The following is a 19,654-nucleotide window of genomic DNA, read 5'->3' as shown; positions in this document are numbered from 1 at the left end:
CACTCAAATGTGGCTGAGATTTTTATACTGTTTAGCCACATTGGCTAAAAAGTTTCATGATCCAGCGCCAACCCTGAGTTCAATCATCAACTCAGAGTCGAGCCGCTACTCTTCCGCATGGAGAAGATCCAGTTGAGGTGGCTCGGGCATCTAGTTCAGATGCCTCCTGAATGCCTCCCTTGAGAGGTGTTCCGGACATGTCCCACCGGCGGGAGGCCCTGGGGAGGGACCCAGGAAACGCTGGAGAGACTATAGCTACGTTTCCATTACAGTTTTTTGCAAAAATAAAAGCCATATTGTACTACTTCAACAAAGTACAATTACGACTTGTCGGTGTTTGCATTGAAGGACATTTTGCTTCTGAGGCGCAATTCTCATGATGTCCCGTCTCATGGGATCTCGCAGTTCGGTAGGAGGTGCTCATGATGTTTATAGAAGACAGACGCCCGGAGTTGTTAATATTACTTTAAAAACATCTCTCTCTCTCTCTCTCTCTCTCTCCTCATCAAGCCGGTTCGGGCATTTGGTGTTGGTGTTGTGTGTGTGTGCTTATAACTCGTGTTATGGTGCGGACGGATGGATTTCAATGAACGACGTGCGCCGTATGTCACTCGTTTGCTCGTTGCCCAGGGCAACGGCCATTTCTCATAAGGAACGTACATTGAACGGCGGCATTGGCTCGATAGCTAAATCGCTTTGTGCTTAAAAAGACTTGTTATCACCTCGGAAGGCAGCTCCGACACGAAAGCGAGTGGCACTGTACTTCCTACTTCCTTTCATCCGTGACCAGGCAGGGGTCACATGACTTCAACAGGGAATGCGCAAAAAGTGTTTCCATTACACTTTTGTGAAATACTTCTATTTCGACACGTCTCAAAAGCCACCTCATGAGAGAGTAAAAACTTTGTTGCAATATTTGAGAGTTTTTGCGAAAATTATGTGTTTCCATTATCAGCTTGCTTTTAAGCAACTTGTGTTTTGCGCAAAACTGAGGATAATGGAAACGCACCTTGTGTCTCTCGGCTGGCCTGGGAACACCTAAGGATCTCGCCGGTGGAGCTGGCTGAAGTGGCTGGGGAGAGGGAAGGCTGGGCTTCCCTCCTAAAGCTGCTACCCCCGCTACCTAAGCGATGGTAAATGGCTGGATGGTTGGTATAGTGTCGTGTGATTCATCGAGTCGTGCCCTTCCCGTGTGTTGTTCCCCCATCGCATGTCCACCCTTTTGCTCAAGTGTACCCTTTTCTCCACCTCCGCGACTACTTCATGTACGCTAGCTGCTCAACATCAATTGCGGGCCCGGCAAGTAACATCCTGGCTCAAGGAAGCAGCCTACACCATTATTTAATAGGGAATGGTTTTGAGATGTTGCGCATGCATAGTCACAATATCCATGAGTAACTCGCTGCTGTTTTAATTTTCTAAAAGTAGCTCGCGGTGGAAAAAAGACCCCTGCTGTACATTTTAGGATATGGCTTCTACTGACTTTTTTGTACATCTCAGGGTGCTACACGTCCTTGCCAATTTTCATAGTCCTAGGTCAGATGTGCCAGGATTATTTTTAGTTTTTCTACTATAAGGGGTGCTACAAGAGCCATTTTCTTTTCATCGTTTATGATAACTTCAAAAATTTTCACCAGGCCCGACAGTGTGGTCAGTTTTCGTCATATTTGGGTCCCCAAAATGTGATTCATTTCGAAGAACAACAATTGATAACAAAACTCTACAAATACAGCAATGACCTCCCAGCAGCCCAAAATAGAACTTGAAACGACAATGACTAGACGATGCTGAAAGTAGTATTTGAATGCATGCGGAATACTTGTGAAATATAATAATAATGTGAAATGACACTGAATATAACGACTGTTAAATAACTGGAATATGGTCCAAGCAGGATTCAAACACAGATCTCCCACACACAAAGCATGCGCTTTAACCACTGCACTATTGCAGACTTATAGTTTATGTGACATTGTATGTATGTGACATTGTATTCAATTGGATTGAATAATGTTGTGTAATACTGAATGCTGTCAAATATGCTGAACGCCATTTGAATGAGTGAATTAATGCCGCAAGTATTTTACATTCACCTACAAAAATTGTAAGTTACAATAAACACGGCTTTTTAAATCAGTATTTTTTAGAACAATTGGCTGATGTGAATTTTCCGGGTGGGTTCTCTGTTAGTCCAATATGTTGATGATAGGTAAATCGTCTGAGACCTACACCTTGTTGTCCCGACTTGGTGACTTGGAGTTCAAGGTGTCTAAAAAGATAGTTTAATGTTGTAGAAAACAGGAGATGTGTCACTATTAACTCTTTGACTGCCAAAAACGTTAAATAACGTTTAGTAAAATCCTATGGAGGAGTGCCAAAGACGTTAAAAGACGTTTGTTTCAAAACAGAGGTGAAACTAACCATTTTCTATTGTTGATTACTGAAAAACGGAATAAGGTAGAAACAAACTTTTTTTTTCTGATGAAAGATGAGAGTCCAATCTTTTTTTGGTAGTATGTGTGTTTCCATAGTCCAAACACATAATTTTCTATGGACCTTGAAAGATCAGTCAAAATGCTTAAAATCGGCTGGCACCCACGGCATCCCTTTTCTGAAAACGTCTGGCAGTCAAAGAGTTAAGGGGCGGACTGGAGCCCTGAATGAGTTAAGAGGACTGTGAGATGAGGTAGAGATTTATCAGAGCATTCGCAATTTTAACGTAAGTGTCATTTTTCTGTATTGTCCACTTACCTGAAAGTACTGTACGGCAGATGATTCCTCTGTTCTGTCACTGAAGACTGACCGCTCACAAAGATGCCCCCGACAGTTCTTCAAGACGTTATAAAAGGACTGAAATTCTAAAGTTGAACACCAAGGATCAGACGGGAAAAGTTCTCAAATGTTAAATACCAGTATTGACAATAAAATTCAACTTCTAAATTATCTCAAGGCACTTCTAATGCGACTTATACATAATATTTTGGAATAAACTAATAGAACCACTATTCAGTTCTGAAAATTCTCATTCAAACCAGCTGGGTTGACAAATTGAGGTTAGAGAGAGACAAAAGAAACACGGGACAGAGGAACTCAAAAGTTCCAGAAATGTTTGCATACCTGTAGAAAATCCAGGGGTGAGTCCTTATCTACAACAATATTTGACCCAAGGTAATTACCTAAATATGCAAGTAACAAATAACTTAACAGGTTACTGTAATAAACTGTTTGAATTGTTTCCTACTTACTTCTAACATATCAGGGTTATAATTATTATAATTAGGGCCCATGCAGAGACCGCTGCAAGGTCCCTATTGATTTTGTATGAATTATTATTATTAGGGCACAAGTAGGGACTGGTCCGTGGTCCCTATTATTTTTGTAGGAATTATTATTATTACTAGGACCCGAGACAACTGCTGTGAGGTCCCTATTGTTTTTGTAGAAATTATTATTAACATTAGGGCCCGAGCAGCGACTGCTGTGAGGTCCCTATTGTAACTGTAGAAATTCTTCTTCTTCTCCTCCGCAAACAATCGCATTTTTGGGGACCAAAACATGTACAAAAACTCACCAAACTTTGCACACTCTTCGGGCACGGCGAAATATTTGATATTATAAAGTTGCCATAACTACATGGCTCTATAGCACCCCCTAGCGTGGAAAAATATAAACCAATCCCGGTACGTTTGACGGGGGGCTACGAAAATTGGCGGGCACGTGTAGCACCCTGAGACGCACAAAAAAAGTCAGTGGAAGCCACAAACGATAATGCTGTGATTTAGGGCTATGCAAACAAAATAGCTTGCATCTGCTGTAGATTTTAACTCATGTTAAGTTTTGGTTGAGAATACACTTTCTGTGCATATGCATATATTAGCGTGCATTAACATAGCTTGAAAACAAAATGGCTTGTCCTTCATTCACTGCTAGAGAATAAACGTCACATTTTTCAATATTTTCTGAAGAGACAACATTTTGGGAGGTCCATGAGCTTTTGGGTATTTTTAAACTATGAAAACAACTTTTTTTGTCAAACAGTGTGGCAACGGCATAAGCGCTTGACAAAATGAAACAAGTTAGGTAACGTCATCTGATTTTCAATATCTTTATAGAGGAACCAGCCAAAATCTGTAGTACGGGCATTTTTCACCAAAACTGCAATTCAACGAACCGTGGGAGGAGGCCCAGGACACGCTGAAGAGACTATGTCTCCAACCTTGGGATTCTCTCGGAAGAGCTGGGCAAAGTGGCTGGGGGAGAAGGAAGTATGGAATTCCCTGCTAAAGCTGCTGCCCCTGCAACACGACCACAGATAAGCGGAAGAAAATGGATTGTTGTACTCTGCTTTTTTTGGCCATGAAAAATGTGCAAAACAATCCTGGATTAGTTTTGTTTTTAAGCCATTAAAAAAGTACTTAAATTTAATGAACGAATCCACTTTAATTAAATCAGTCAAAATCCAGTAACACAGCCGGGGAGCGAAGGGGGTTGCTCCAGTGAAAATGGCTGGGAGTGAATAAGTTAAATTGAGGTCCCACTGTATGTTATTTTCTCATCCTTTTTCCATCTTTTGTCTTTCACAACCCATTCCATAGATGGGACTAAGTGTCCTTTTTCTTGACAGTATCCAAATTGATTGCTTGGATGGGTTACGGTTATATAGCATGGCCTTAATCTGATTGTTGTGCCTTGAAATAGCTTCTGCAAAAAATAAATAAATAAAACTGGCATCTCAGAAATAAAATATAACATTACTTTTCAGGATTCGAGTACCTGCAGGTGAGGAGAACTGAATTAGGACGCTGTTGCAGCCCAGTGTGATAATGAATGACTGCTTTCCCACTCTGCTGCATTCCGTCTCCCGAGAAACTGAACACTTGAAGACACTCGCATCCTCTCCTGAAAAGAATGGGAGGATGCTGCATCAGACAAAAAGTGTACAAATGTAAACATATACAGACCCTTTCCAAAAATTGAATATTATGAAAAAGTTGATTAATTTTCCCAATTCCATTCAAAAAGTTAAACATTCGTAGATTATACAATGAGTCCTCTAGGATTTTTTTTTTCAGCTGCGGTGGCTAGGCCATATTTGCCAACTTTGTGTTCAAAGCTACTTATATTAAATGTATAATATTATGGGTCTCATTTAATTAATAATTAATCAATACCAAGCATCGTGAAATTTAATCAATTATATTGGTTGTAACTGTTGCCTCATAACAGAGTAGATCTAGTGCTTCTTTTTTTTTATAGCAAACGACGCATATGTTCAAAGCTGCAAAATTAGAGAGCGTGAAAAAACGCATAAAATCTTCGATAAATAAATAATTCCATGGCCTGCGTCCTTTGTAACTGTTCACAAGTACTCCCGTTTAAAGCCTAATAAACAACATACACACGTCTATCATATTTTATTTATGAAAAAACTTTTATTAGTAGCACAGACTTTTGTAAATAATACATACTCTGGATCTGATTTATTTAGACTTTTATTGATGAAAATAAGCGTGAGTGATTGTTTCACACTTCAATGACATAGGTTGCATTTACTTCTTTCGTCCACTAGATGTCCCATATGTTGCTTTCACTGAAGCACTAAAGCTCCGAATCTTTTCGGCACAATTTGAAAAAAAGCCTCAAAGGTTCACAAAGCTTCACCCGCACAACTCTGAGAAAAAAGATTAATGTGCAGAACACTGCAGCGCCTTTACAAGTTCCCTACGTTGTGAAAGGACCCTGAATGCGCCATGTAGCCTGTAGCTAGCCCGGAGCGAATCAGTGTGATTCTGCCGTCCCTAAGCGCCCTTTAGGCTGTTTAATGATACTCGGAGTTAACTGTAAAACTAAACAGACAATAAGGAGAATTACATACAGCGTGTTTTTAAATACAAAACATGCTTCGTTTTTAACACATCAGGAAGTTAGCATCAACTTCAGGAGTAATAGTCCTTCAAACAACTAATATTCACACACAAATGCTGTGGAAACACATACCCACGGGTAAGTTAACACTACTCAAAGGCAGAAATTATTCCCAATTTGTGAAAAACAAGTTATTTTAATAGAATTAAATTGCAACTTTCTTCTGTTCTCATTGTGTGTACACCATGCATGGCACCACACTGCCCCAGTGTGCCCACAGTATTTGTTTTGCAATTACAGTTTTAGTACACAGTATTTTTATTTTCCTTTTCTTTTTTTTTGTTTGTTTAAATATTCACAGAATTTTATTGTACTCAAAATTCAAGGATACAAATACAGTGCTGCTCAAAAGTTTGTGAACCTCTTGAGCAATTTGGACTTTCCAATTGTTTTACTTGAATTATCATTTTTCTTGTGGTTCTTACTGATATTTTTAGAAGGCCGTCCACTTCTAGGCAGGATTGTAGTGATTTTCAGTGTTCTCTAGTTGCAGATGATCTGCTTCACAGTGGAATGATGAAGCTCTTCTTTTTTTTTTGATGACTTTATAGCTTTCCCCACACAGATGTGTTGATCACTGCCCACTTCCTTCAGGTCCCCCTGAGATTTCTCTTCCTCTCAGCATGACTGACCTATATGGGTTCACCTGGGTAAGACTAGAGTGACATGGTTTTGTCTCCGTTTATATTGTATAGTCAGTGATGCACAATTTCTGTGCTAAACCTCTCATTTCATTGGTCCAATCCAGCAATACAACCAAGGAATGGCTGAATAACAACAAGATTTATGTTCTGTGCCCAGTCAAAATCCTGACTTAAATTCTTTCAAAATACTGTGGTGGGACCTGAAGCGGGTAGTTTATGCTAGACGCCGATCCACCCTCTCTCAACTGGCTGCATTTTGCAAGGAAGAGTGGCAAAAATTCCTCCAAAGTAGATGTGAAAGACTGATAAATCACTAAAGAAAGTGTTTGGATTAAGTTCTCATTGCAAGTCATCACCACAAATGTCAACTTTATACTTCATGTTTCAAGTGGGGTTAAATTAAAGTCAAATATAAAGTCACAACTGTTACTTGAAACAACTTTGCCGATTCGCGTACACCTCCCGAGTAGTCCCCCCGCTCTTGCGGAGCACATTTTTGACTTTTGATGACGTAAAAGTTGGATATATGCGACCTGGCCTTCAGACTGAGGTTGTGTTTCAAAAAAATCAGATGCGTATCCGATATAGGACCATCTATGAAAGTGACCCAGGTCTAGTGTTGTCACGATAGCAAAATTTTGACTTTGATGCTATGCCTGCATAAAATTCCTCGATACCGGTACTGAAACGTTAACTCGACAAAACTCTTAAAACATCAGCAAAAACAGCAAAATTAAAACTGACAAAAGAACTTCTAATTATTTTGTATTTATTATTAATTCAAAATATAAGTATATAATGTATACATGTTAATTTATGTACATACTGTATATATTTATGTTTATTTGTATCTGCTTTCACATTGCATGCCATATTCTTGAAGTACTGTATTTGACTGCATTTGATGTAATCCGTTTTAAATATTGGCAATACAGTGGCACTCCAATGACTCAATGCAACGTTGCTTGAGTGTGCATGCATGTCTCTGATCTTCTCTATTCCGCTCCCAATTAGTCAAATGCGTAATCAAATACTACAAACTGGGAACAAAATAATTCACACTCCACTTATTTCTAAGGGAAGTGTCAAAAATGCAACCTGTATATGTTGCTCTGTCAGTCGTCTTTTTTTTTTTCATAACTGTGATTTCCTACTGTGTGCCTGTTTATTGAACGCACCTTGAGTCCACTGCAGGAATGATTGCTGCTTTTTCTTCTGCTTTGCTGCGAAAAATATTTGTTTTGTAAAATTGAAAAACACACGTGTGCTCTTCATGTGTAAACATGCGTAGGCAATCCCAATGCTGACGCGTGGCTTCCACTCTGCTTGCGCGCTACCGTGAAGCCTTAGCGCGTCATACTTCTCAACGAGGAGTGGACGGCCAGCGAGCGCTACACGTCATACTTCTCAACGAGGTGTGGACGGCCAGCGAGCGCTACACTTAATAAGGTTAATTAGCGCTTCATGCTGTTCAACGAGGAATGCACATCCAGCGAGCGCTTTAGTGCGAGAAGCCATTTTTCTGCGCCCTCTCGCACACACGCTGAAAGAGGCGTGTCGCTTACTTAAGGCGTTTTCCACATATCGGTAGACAGCCGACCATGCGTGTATGTGTACGTGCCTTTAAAACAGAGTTGGCGGGCTGTCTCGTATTTATTTTTTTTAAGTACCGGTACTAAGAAAAAATTATACTGAGCCGAGGTACGGTAATGGTACCGGTATCCCGTGCAATACCCAGGTCGGATATGAAAAAAATCTAATCCGACTCAAATCCGATTTTTTAGGATACAGGTCGCATTTGGGCAAAAACAAATCCAATCTGGGTCGCATTTGCCTGAAGTGTGAACTAAGTCCCCAGACTTGTGAAAATAACATAAGATAAAATAAATGATAAAGAGGGTAATGTAATGCTTAAGTTGAAAATGAAGAATAATAATGCAAGAGGCTTGAATTTCATATATTTATAAGGTTATGTTATATTTCACAAAAAGAATAGTGTTCAAGTATAAAGTGTTTAATGTAAAGGGATGAATGGGAATAAGGCTATGGTAACTAGTGATGCACCGAATATTTGGTCACCGAAGATTTTTAGCCGAAAACGGCAAAAAAGTGCGCATTTTCGGCATTTGGGCGAAATTGAATTTGGCCGAAAGAGGATGTCTTGGTGACGCAAGCAAAAAAAAAAAAAAAAACGCTTTAAGTGTCTGTTTGAATAAAACACCAAACACGGGAGTGAGTGTCCGTCTTGCTGGCGTTTGTGACTACCGACAGCTTCATTGTGCACACCGGAGAAGGAGAGGGTCACTTGGTAAACTACGTCAGAAAAGAGAGCCCTGCCGAGTACTACACTACAGGTGAGCCACTCTTTCTCCTGCAGCACCTTTCTTTTTTTTCTTTGATGAGAGCCCCTCGAGCGCTTCCACTTTTTTACTTGCATTCTGGTGGCCGTGCTAAATACTTTAGCTAATGTTAGCACTATTGCTATCAACAGTTATAAAGAAGTAAACACCACTATCTCCGGGTGACTACAGATCTGTACAGGACGCCGTATGTGACTTTGCAGTCCGTTCTCAAAGCAGATTGGCTGGTGCAAAGAAATTTATTTATTTTTGAACGTTGGTGAATATGTGAATGTGCCGATTTTAAGTGTGCTGCACAGTGTCCTGCTCCAAATAGCCTACAAATGCGTCATCCGCATCGCACCGCACAGATCTGTGCCCGCCGGTGCGAAGTACTGTACATTGACTATAGAGTGCAATTGCACCGCCAGAAAATGCTCAATTGCTTACCCCGGGTTTGGTGTTTAATGTACCATTCGCCAACATGTCTCTGATGTCTGTGGTGTGGACGCATTTCAATTTATATTGTGCTTTGTTAAAATACCCATGCTAAATATGCCTTAATATTTTATTATAATATTATAATTTTAATTAATTATAATAAATACAATGATAAAAAAATTGGCCTAATTTTTTTTCAGCGTTTTGGTTTTCGGCCAAGCATTTCTCATTTTGGGTTCTCGGTCTCAGCCAAAAAATTTAATTTCGGTGCATCCATAATGGTAACCATAACCCTAACTCAATTTGAGCCAGGAAAACAATATATATATATATATATATATATATATATATATATTTATTTATTTATAAAATAAATTTGTTCTTTAGGTAAAACATGTTTTTTTTTCAGTAGGATATCTGAATACCAAAATAGTTGATAGCTGCAGCCCTAAAATTATTCAGTTAAGATGAAAGATCTCAGCTGCAGCTGTTATTGCATGGCAGCATTATAAAAATAAGCCTGTATCAAAAGTGACTCTCCTGTTCTATTTCGTCCCTCCCGACCGCCAGGTGGCGGTGCTAAAACAGCACGGAAAATCCTACTGCTTTATGACGACACAAACGTTCACTTGCGTGTTGCCGTGAGCACTTTTGGATTTGTTTATTTTGTTTGGTGAGGAGGCCGATTATCAGATAGTAGCTGGTTGACTTGCGCACTCTCACTGCGTGTCAATTGGCGGCTGCTATGGACGACGACGCTCGTAAGCACTGTGGCGGCTCTTTCTGGCACAAAGTGGGACGCTCTGACTGCTGTCTTGACTGTAGCGCAGTAGCGAACGCTGCTCCAACGGTCCACACTCCAGTGAACGCTGCTCTTGTTGCGCCTCACCAGGACGCAGCGGCTGCCCAGGCGCGGTCATCGCCGATGGGGGTTGGCAAAACGCAGGTCTGCTTCTCCTGCGGCCCATGATTATTAGATAAAGAAGAGTCGGGCTGACTAACATTGCCTTACATTTGAGCCACTTGCAGACGTGTGTGATGGCTATGCAAACTCAGTTGGGTAATCAAAACCCTAATGCTTCTCAGGCCTCATCAGTGGCGTTGCCCAAGGCAAAGGTAGACATGCCGGATGTAACACTCCAGCCTCCCTAGCGGACGACGTCTCTGAGGATGACGTCTCCATGCGGGATTCTGGGCCATATTCATATTCGGGAATGGACGGTATGTCCACTGCCCCGTCTTCTCCTCCATCTGACAGTTTTTCAGCTGGAGCGGATTTGGTGCGTTCTGTTATGCTTTCCAACGTTTAAAATTGGCCATGTCTGTTTTTTCTCAGCCCCAGCCTGAGTGTGGCCTCTCTCCAATGGTCTACTCAGCCGAGTCTTTTTGGATCCCGGAATCTTGTCTTTTTTTGACAGACCTTCATTCCTTTTTTTTTTATGTGGGTGAGTTTGTGTATGTGCGTGTGTGTGTGTGTGTGTGTGCGTGCGAGTCTGTATTCATTAGTTCACCTAAAACCTATTTAAAAATCCCATAAACCGAACACTTCCAGCCAGAGTCGTGAGGCCGTCAGGAGACCCGAGGAAGGACCAAAGAAAAGAAAGGAAAGTGACAGACCTTCATTCCTGCTGGTACAACTCTAGTGTAACTCTTCGTCTCCCGGCGGACGGCCGTGCTCTGGCAAACATGCGGTGTTTTAATCCTACTGGTTTGGACCGTATGCCTAATGTTGACTATTCGGTGGCCTCGCTCATCGTCTCCCCGGAGGAAGCCCTTAGGGAAGCTGTGAGGTGCCCTAGCCCTCAGTGGCACTTGATGGACGAACTGGTTATTAAATCTTACAACGCGGCAACAGTTATAGCACGCTTGGCCAACGCACAGGCGCATCTCCTACTGGCTCTCTCCGCAGCTTTGAGAGACAACATAGTGGACATCGTTCTGTGACATGACACTGAGGGATTTATCCCTCCTTTTCGAGGGAGCATGGCTGTAGTAGGTCTCATCCAGGCGCGCTGGCAGTTCTGGTTGGCTCAGTCTCCCTTGCGTGAGCCCTCCCGGAAGGAACTGCGTCACCTCCGTGTGGTTCCGGGTCATGTGTTCGGTCCTCCAGCAACTGGCAGGCTGGAGCGCACAGTGCGTGCTGATGACGCAAGGCGTAAGTTCACTCGCCTTGCCAGGCCCTATGCATCGTCAAACTTTAGTGGAGCTGCTCTCCCGGCCGCCCCCTTTGTCACATAATGTGCATCCCTTTCAACCTACGGGGAGATACGGGCATCTTCGTCCCTCACAGGGACAGGTCACGGATTTCTTCCTCATACCAAAAAAAGATTTGGCACCATCTTGGATCTGAGAGATCTCAACCGTTACCTCAAGGTGTTGCCCTTCCGCATGCTGACGTCAGCCGGGTTGAGGATGATTACCGGAGGGGAATGGTTCACGTCAATCGATTTGAAGGACGCTTACTTCCACATCCCTATCGCTCATCAGCACAGGAAATGGCTCCGCTTTGCCTACAAGGGTCGCCACTGACAGTTCAGAGTACTCCCATTCGGACTGTCACTCTCTCCCAGAGTGTTCACACGTGTAGTGAAGGCGGCACTTGCTCCCCTGCAATCGAGGGGCGTGAAGGTGCTCCCTTACTTGGACGACTGGCTGATATGCGCACCGTCCAGGGGCCAGGCAATCCGAGACACGTCCACGCTTCTTCAGCATGTATCACGACTTGGACTCAAGGTCAACCAAGAGAAGTCATCTCTTGTTCCCGCTCAGCGGACTCTGTTCATCGGAGTGTCATTGGACACCACCTGCATGACTGCTCGACCATCCCCACAGAGGGTCGACGATGTGCTACGCCTCGTCTCTCTCTTCCGTGCCAATGGGGTGCTACCTTATGTACTTTTTCTGCGTCTGCTGAGCAAGTTAACATCCCTGACGGCACTTGTGCTACTGGGCCTGCTATCGCAACGCAGCGCTATTGCAACGGTGGCTGCGTCCGGCTCAACCCGCTGCTGGACCGTCTGAGGCGTCTTCGAGTGTCCAGTTGGTTTATGCGTGCTCTCGCACCTTGGGGTCGCCGGTCTGTTCTGTCAGCGGAAGTCCCGTTGGGGGTGGTACCCATACGTCACAAAGTTTTCACCATCGATGCCAGCCTGAGTGGCTGGGGTGCTGTTTGGCAACACAGGAGGGTAGTCTGCAGGGGAGAGGTCGCAGCACATCAATGTGCTGGAGCTGCGGGCGGTGCATTTGACCCTCATCCATTATCTGCCCTTCGTGGCAGGGCACCATGTTCTGGTACGTTCGGACAACACGTTCACTGTGTATCATTCGGCGGACTCCCTCTCCCGCCATCGTCCACCTCAGGGGGATTGGCGTCTCCACCCGGAGGTAGTGAACGCCATTTGGAATCGCTTCGGAAAGGCAACGGTAGATCTTTTTGCCTCCGAGGAGTCCACTCACTGTCCCCTCTGGTTTTCCCTGAGGGAACGGAGCAGCCCACTTGGACAGGATGCTCTGGCACATCCCTGGCCGAGGGGCCTTCATTATGCCTTCCCACCTCTCCCCCTCATTCATCTGACCCTTCAGAGGGTCCTTTTGGAGGGTCACTCGTTATTGCTTGTGGCCCCTCTTTGGCCAGTCCAGACTTGGTTCCCTCTCCTACACAGTCTCTGCTCCTCCGAACCGTGGATCCTGCCCAGTTGGTTGAATCTGCTGTCCCAACAGCAAGGGGAAATTCGCTGGCTGTCTCACAAGACAGCGTTTCTGCTTGCGAAAGCATCTGCTAAGCGGGTGGGGGAGCTCCACGCCCTATCTGTTAGCCCCGAATGCCTTAGTTGGCACCCTGACGAGGCAGGGGTCCTGTTGTGGCCAAATGCTGCGTTTGTGCCAAAAGTTGTGTCTGGCTCTCGAGCCAACCACCCTATTCGTCTCGCTCGTTTTGCTCCACCTTCAACGGATGGGGTTTTGTTGTCCTTCGAGGGCACTCCGCTCTTATTTGGATGCTACGGCAGGTTTCCACGCCATCCACCCAGCTTTTTGTGGCTTACGACGGCCTGAATAAAGGGGCTGCTGTATCCAAGCAACGCCTCTCACGTTGGATCGGGGAGGTGATTCGGCAGTTGTACCGGGTCTCTTGTCATCCCCCTCCTCCTGGGGTGCACAGTCACTCCACCAGGGATGGTGTCTACGTCATGGACAGTTCTGAAAGGAGTGTCATTGGACGACGTTTGTGCGGCTGCTTCCTGCTTGTCTCCTTGCACGTTCTCCAGATTCTAGTTTGAATGTCACCTCTCCTCATCCCCTGGATGTGGTACCAGGTCCGGCGGAGGCCCCTCTATGAGGTACACTTTCCCGGATCTTCGTGACATTGCTGGTATTCGGCGTTCCATGCCGTTTCAGCACCGCCACCTGGCGGTCGGGAGGGACGAAATAGAACGAAAGTTACGTATGTAACTACGGTTCTATGAGTCCCGAACGACCGCCAGCCTTGCTTGTCACTAAGGACCCTCGTGTTGGTTTGCGCGAGAAGGTTCTGAGAGACACGTTTCCGCTCCTCCTTTATACATCAGGGTCACGTCAGCCGAAACAATAGACATATTCTTTATGAATTCTTTCTCAAGTGACGCGTGCCCGTGGGGATATTCCGTGCTGTTTCAGCATCGCCATCTGGCGGTCATTCGGGACTCATAGAACCGTAGTTACATATGTAACTTTTGTTTTTGTTTATATTTGCACTTCAGAGCTAGATTGTTTTTTCTCAATTTTCTCGCAGCCTATTCAATAAAAGGGAAACATTTTGAAAACTGGAAAATGTACATTATGCATTTTTATACTACAAATTTGGGGTGGGTAATATTCATCGTCATTGATATCATTGTCAGCTTTGCTTTCACGATGGACAATTTTACATTATCGAGTTTTAATACTATGTCAAAATGGGGGGGTTCAAATTATTGGCTGCAAAGTAGGAGGAAGTGATGAAAGTTCTCATTGGGCGAATCAGCGTGCATAGACGGCAAGAGGAGGACGTGATAGGTCTTCATTCTGCAAATCAGCCCTGACTCGGCGGCAGCAGCCATAAGGAAGTGCTTACAAGTGAGAACATGGAATCGAAGTCTCGTTTTAGTGACTAATTTAATAGAAACTTAGCAAGTCCACGTCCCTAGCCTGGAAAATATTCGGGGTTGACAAGACCAAAATAACATCGTTAACGTGTGCCAGAAAACGCTCACCGTGAAAAGCACTACTGTTCCACCAAGAACTATATGGAGGATTACGGGACTTTGCGACTCCACAAGTATGACTACCGCTAGAGAAAAGATAAGTAAAACTGCAGATCATAATCAGAAAACCCTCACTGGATTGAGTTAACAAACACTGTCATTGACAAAGCAAGTAAACGTTGGCGAGGCGTCACGAACACCACCATTATGCAAGTGGTAGAAGTTGACCGGATGTTCCATATTGGATTAATATTCAGTTTTTACACGCTTCTAATGCGCATCATAGCTACATGTGCAACTATATCACGTTCATGAATCACGTGTATTATGTGCAGGACAATTTTAGCCTGGAAATCCAGATTCCCCCTTTGCTGGAGAGTGAGTCTGGTTAACCGTCATCCTTTCAGTCGCATTTCTGAGGCATGGCAAACCTGAGCTAACAGAAAGTGGAATGAACAAATGAGCGAAGAGCGGAGGGACGTCAGAAAAGCGACTCGTTGAAGTCTTTTTTTTTCCTGCGGAGACGGAGTAAAAATACAACATCCAGCCGAAGAGAGACAGTAGTGAATGACTTATGTCGATATTGCGGGAAAAAAACTTTGAAGAGTGAAGAGTGACATTGCTCACGAAGACCACGTCACGCAAATAGACGTATTTGATTGGGCGCCCTGTTTTTGGCCAGAGCTGAATCGCTGTTTATGGACGCCTGACTAGATCCACTTTCTCTTTCAAAAAAGTGGGTGTGGCTTGCCAGGCTAAAACAATTTCGGAAATTGCCTGTCAAAAGATTGTGGCTGCATTTGTTTGAAATATATGCAGGATGCTGGCTCTCTCTTACAGTATATTTGTTCCATCCATCCATCAAATCACCATATATCTAAAAAGATTCCCCCCCCCCCCCCCCCCCATTTAGACTGCGGCAGTAAACACCTTTTGTCGTTCTGATTACTGTAGTAGTTGGCAGTGGTGCACCAGTACTTACTGCAGTTCAAAATGTGATGACATCTGTTGTTATTAGGGATGGGCGAGTACCGATACCAGATATCGGTATCGGGCCGATACCAGACATATTTCATGGTATTGGTACTGGTATCGGTCCGCTCTTGTGGCCGTTTTTCGGTTAGGAACTAAAATGGTTATTTTGCATTTATTGACCGGTTTTTCCAGCTTAGAGTACTCGTTTACTTAAGGCAGAGGTGGGCATCGAGGGCCGAAGTCCTGCAGGTTTTGCATGTTGCCCTTCTCCAACACAGCTGATATATGATCAGCTCATCAGCAAGCTCTGCATAAGCCTGATAACGATCCTGTTGATTGGAATCAGCTTGTGTTGGAAGTGAGAAACCTCCAAAACCTGCAGGACTCCAGCCCTCGAGGACCGAGATTGCCCACGTCTGACTTAAGGCTTTAGCGTAGCGGACGCACTGTCTACTTTTATTTTAGCCACTTATATCACCAACACAAGGGAAGGAAGAAGAAGCGGATGTTACTTATTTGATTCAAGCAGCGGGAACGAAGGAAGGAACAAATCGAAGGGGCGCACGGAATGCGGAAACGGCGGCGACGAAAAAACAAGGTTTGCTGCGGAAGGATCATTACCGGAAAGTGCGAGCGCCCGCGGCGAACGAGGCCGAGGGTGCGGCCGACTCGTGGGAGCCCAGCCGGTCCAAAGCTGTGGGACAACCGGCAGCGGCGCTTGCGGCGAGCAGGTGATGGCGGCTCGGCCGAGAGGCTGACCAACCGCCCCGCGGGGGCCGCTGCCGCCGCCACCGTGGTCCATTCCCGCCGCCGCGGCTGGCGTGGAGTAAGTTGCTGCATTTGCGCCCAAGGCGCCATGAATGGAGCGAACTATACAATGAATGTTTGTACATGAATATAGGGGCTTTTCCACTGCTTTAACTTTTGGAGAACTTTTCAATTTACCTTGTTAAAATTCAGTTTGCACATTTTTCCAACAACAATTACCGGGGTAATTAAATTCCCCAGGGGGCATCCGACTACTATCCCAGCAGCAGGGTCTTGCTGAGCAAAGGTGGTCCTTTGAAGGGACAGGCTGCACTTATGGAGGACCAAAACTGCCCAAATTTAAAATAAACGACTAAATTTAAAAAAATTTTTTACAAAAGTAAAAAAATAAAAACAAATATAAAAAATTTAATTCAAAAATTAAATCCAAAAAAAAAAAAAAATTGAAATAAAAATAACAAAAAAATACACATATGCATAAATAAATAAAAGTAAAAAAAAAATAGTTGAAATAAATATCTAAATAGAATTATGTATCAATAAATAAATAAAAACGCTCTGCTCTCACATTTATTTATTTCATGCTGCAGACGCTCTGCCAGGACGAAATGTTATTCAAATGAGGGGGCGGTCCTAAGCGTGTCTTGGGTTGGACTCCGCTGTTGCAAACTGTCTTTCATTGGTCTCGTGAGCGGCTCGGTGAACAAGGAAGTCTCGCTGGCTTACATGGAGAGCTCCAGCAATGCACTACTACCACCCAAGACACACTTAAGACCGCCCCCTCATTTGAATAACATTTTTGAATTATATTTTTTATATCTGTTTTTATTTTTGACTTTTAGTCATTTATTTACTTTGAATTTTGGCAGTTTTGATCCTCCATATGCACTGACCAAGGCTGATTGGTTGGTCAATTTCGGGGGGGGGGGGTTGTTTTTACATCGCATGTGCTCATCCAACTCATACGTCATCCAACTTATTTGAATTAATTACCGAAAACTCTAAAACGCTGTGGAAACACAAATTATGAATTCCCTGCGGAACTTTTACAACCAAGAACTCCCTTTACGCAGAACTCAAAGATTCTGGGCTTGTTGGTGGGAAAGCAACTTATGTATATATGTTAAACTGGTAGGCAGCAGGAGTTGGGAGTTTGTGTATGACAACCAGAAAAAATTATCTCCCGAACACTGAGAGAACTTCACTCAATGAGTTTATTTGAGGGAAATAACAAAAATTTGAGGTACACCTGATGACGCTCACCGCAACGCGTTGTTTCCCTCAAATAAACTCATTGAGTGGAGTTCTGTGATTGTACGGGGGATTATTTTTTCTGGTTGTCATATGTGATTTTAGCGTGATGTGAAGGCTGCCACGTTACGTTTCAACTGGCTCCCGATTTAAGATGTGGCCTGTAGGGCAGTACTCCAGTAGCTAATGTGTTTCGTGTCTGCAGATTCATCATGAACTACATTCATCACAAGCTTTTCTTTTATTTATTTTTTTACCTGTAACGCAAAAGAAAAATCTGTGTTTCCCACACCATGTTAATACTTAGGCGGGTAAAGTAAAATTGGCCGCCACCCAAGAAGTTTTCAAGAAAATTTATTAAAATATATATTTAAAAAGCACAAAAAAATGTGTCGGGACAGGATATACCACATGTAATGTTAATTCGCTGTCACTCACTTGTGGATCGTGAGGCTAGAGGAGACAGGACTGAGACTTACCTCCTGTCCACCCCGCCTCCCATCCCCACCGCCAGAGTCCACCCACCCAAGTGATTTCAAATCTGTGGGAAACACTGAAAATGTTATTTGCCTTATTAGGCCTACTGGTCAACTGCTCTAAATTCATAAATGCACAATCACTACCCTGTCGTATAATGTAAGTGTACAATTTGAAAGAATAAACTGTTGATTAAAAAATGTAATTTTAAGTAATTTAATTACTCTTCGTCAAGCAGAAATATATTTAGTCCGAGTACTTCAGTACTCGATAGAATTTTCAGTTGAGTATTAAAATACTCTATAGTTACAGCCCTACTGTATTCCTTAAAAGGAAGTTGTACAACCACATATTCTGATTGGGACTTTTTTTTCCTGGCCACTGGATTATTTGCTTCATTTTAGTTATCTATTTTTTTTTATTTCATTTTATTGTGTGCTCTATGCAAAACGACTTTTATGAGCAAATGGAAAGAATATAAGGAAATTTGCTATAATTGGGATGCATAGGTATTTGTGTGGAAATTTTATGTATCAAAAGTACTAATGTTATCGGCAATTGGTCAATCGATGAGTACTGAAGATTTGAGTATCAGTATTGGTCCAAAAACAAGTGGTATCAAACATTCCAAGTTATTATGGAATAATAAGACATTTAATTGACAAACATTCAGAAAAATGTATGAAAACACTCCATATAGCTTGGAAATAATAATAAAGCTTTCATTGTTGAATGTTGCCGAAGAATATCGTTGTAAAATGTTTTGCAGAAGATGTATTAAATTAAAATATAAACAAGCTGTTGTTCAAACACGCTGTCGATCTATAATTAGAAGTGCAGATTTACAATATTTTTGTCGTACAATATCGTCAAACTACTGTTACCGAGTTTTGGGGGAAATTATCTAGATTTTTTTTTTGCTCATATCGCCGACCCCTATTAAAAATTTTGCAAAAATCTTGTATCGTCTCGCGGACTCAATCTCGTGAGACATCTCGTCTCATGGGATTTGTGTCTCGTCCCATACCTATTGTTTGACTTCACTTCCACATAGTTTGGGAAGCATTTCCATTCCTAAAAATACCAGGGTGGATCAGACTTGGTAGATTGAGTTGTGTAATCATGCATCAAACAAATGTTAAAACAACCACATTAGATTTGTTTTAAATTACAAACCATATTTATAAGCACAAATCATTATGTTTTTATTATTAAAATAGAAACAGAATATTTCTAAGATTATTATTGGGAAGGAATATGGTGATGAATGCAGTCCTACTTTTATTTTAGGAGGGAAGGAAGGAGGCTATTGTTGCAAGAACAAAGATGAATGCATCAGTAATGAAGGCCCTTATCCACAAATAAAAACCAAATCAACACAATCCTAATCCACATTTGTCAAACTACATATTGCAATGCAAAGCAACGTTACATATACGGTTTTGTTTAGTAACTGGAGTTTGGACACGATATACCATATATGTGACCTATAAGAGTCAGCCGCTAGGACCTCAACGTGCTGCTGCTCGTAAGATTGACGTCCTCTCCAAAACAAGCTTGGAACCTCAACTTGAAAACAAACGGAAAACAATTTTTAACCCAAAACTGGACGCAA

General features: G+C 42.9%; 1 protein-coding gene across 5 annotated transcripts in view; it reads right to left on the bottom strand.

Annotated features, from left to right (window-relative positions):
* Positions 1–19,654, bottom strand: part of carm1 (coactivator-associated arginine methyltransferase 1) — a 139,978-nt gene that overhangs the window by 119,659 nt on the left and 665 nt on the right. For all 5 annotated transcript variants that reach the window (XM_077556213.1, XM_077556214.1, XM_077556215.1 and 2 more), the window contains exons 2-3: positions 4,774–4,899; positions 2,752–2,858 (exon numbers count right to left, since the gene is read on the bottom strand). In XM_077556213.1, coding sequence (XP_077412339.1) covers positions 2,752–2,858; positions 4,774–4,899 — 233 coding nt within the window. The remainder of the gene's footprint in view (positions 1–2,751; positions 2,859–4,773; positions 4,900–19,654) is intronic.

This window comes from Vanacampus margaritifer, chromosome 2 (genome assembly GCF_051991255.1).
Source record: "Vanacampus margaritifer isolate UIUO_Vmar chromosome 2, RoL_Vmar_1.0, whole genome shotgun sequence".
Taxonomy (NCBI): domain Eukaryota; kingdom Metazoa; phylum Chordata; class Actinopteri; order Syngnathiformes; family Syngnathidae; genus Vanacampus; species Vanacampus margaritifer.
The sequence above is the reverse complement of the archived record's forward strand: the minus strand, read 5'-3'. Positions and strand labels throughout refer to the sequence as shown.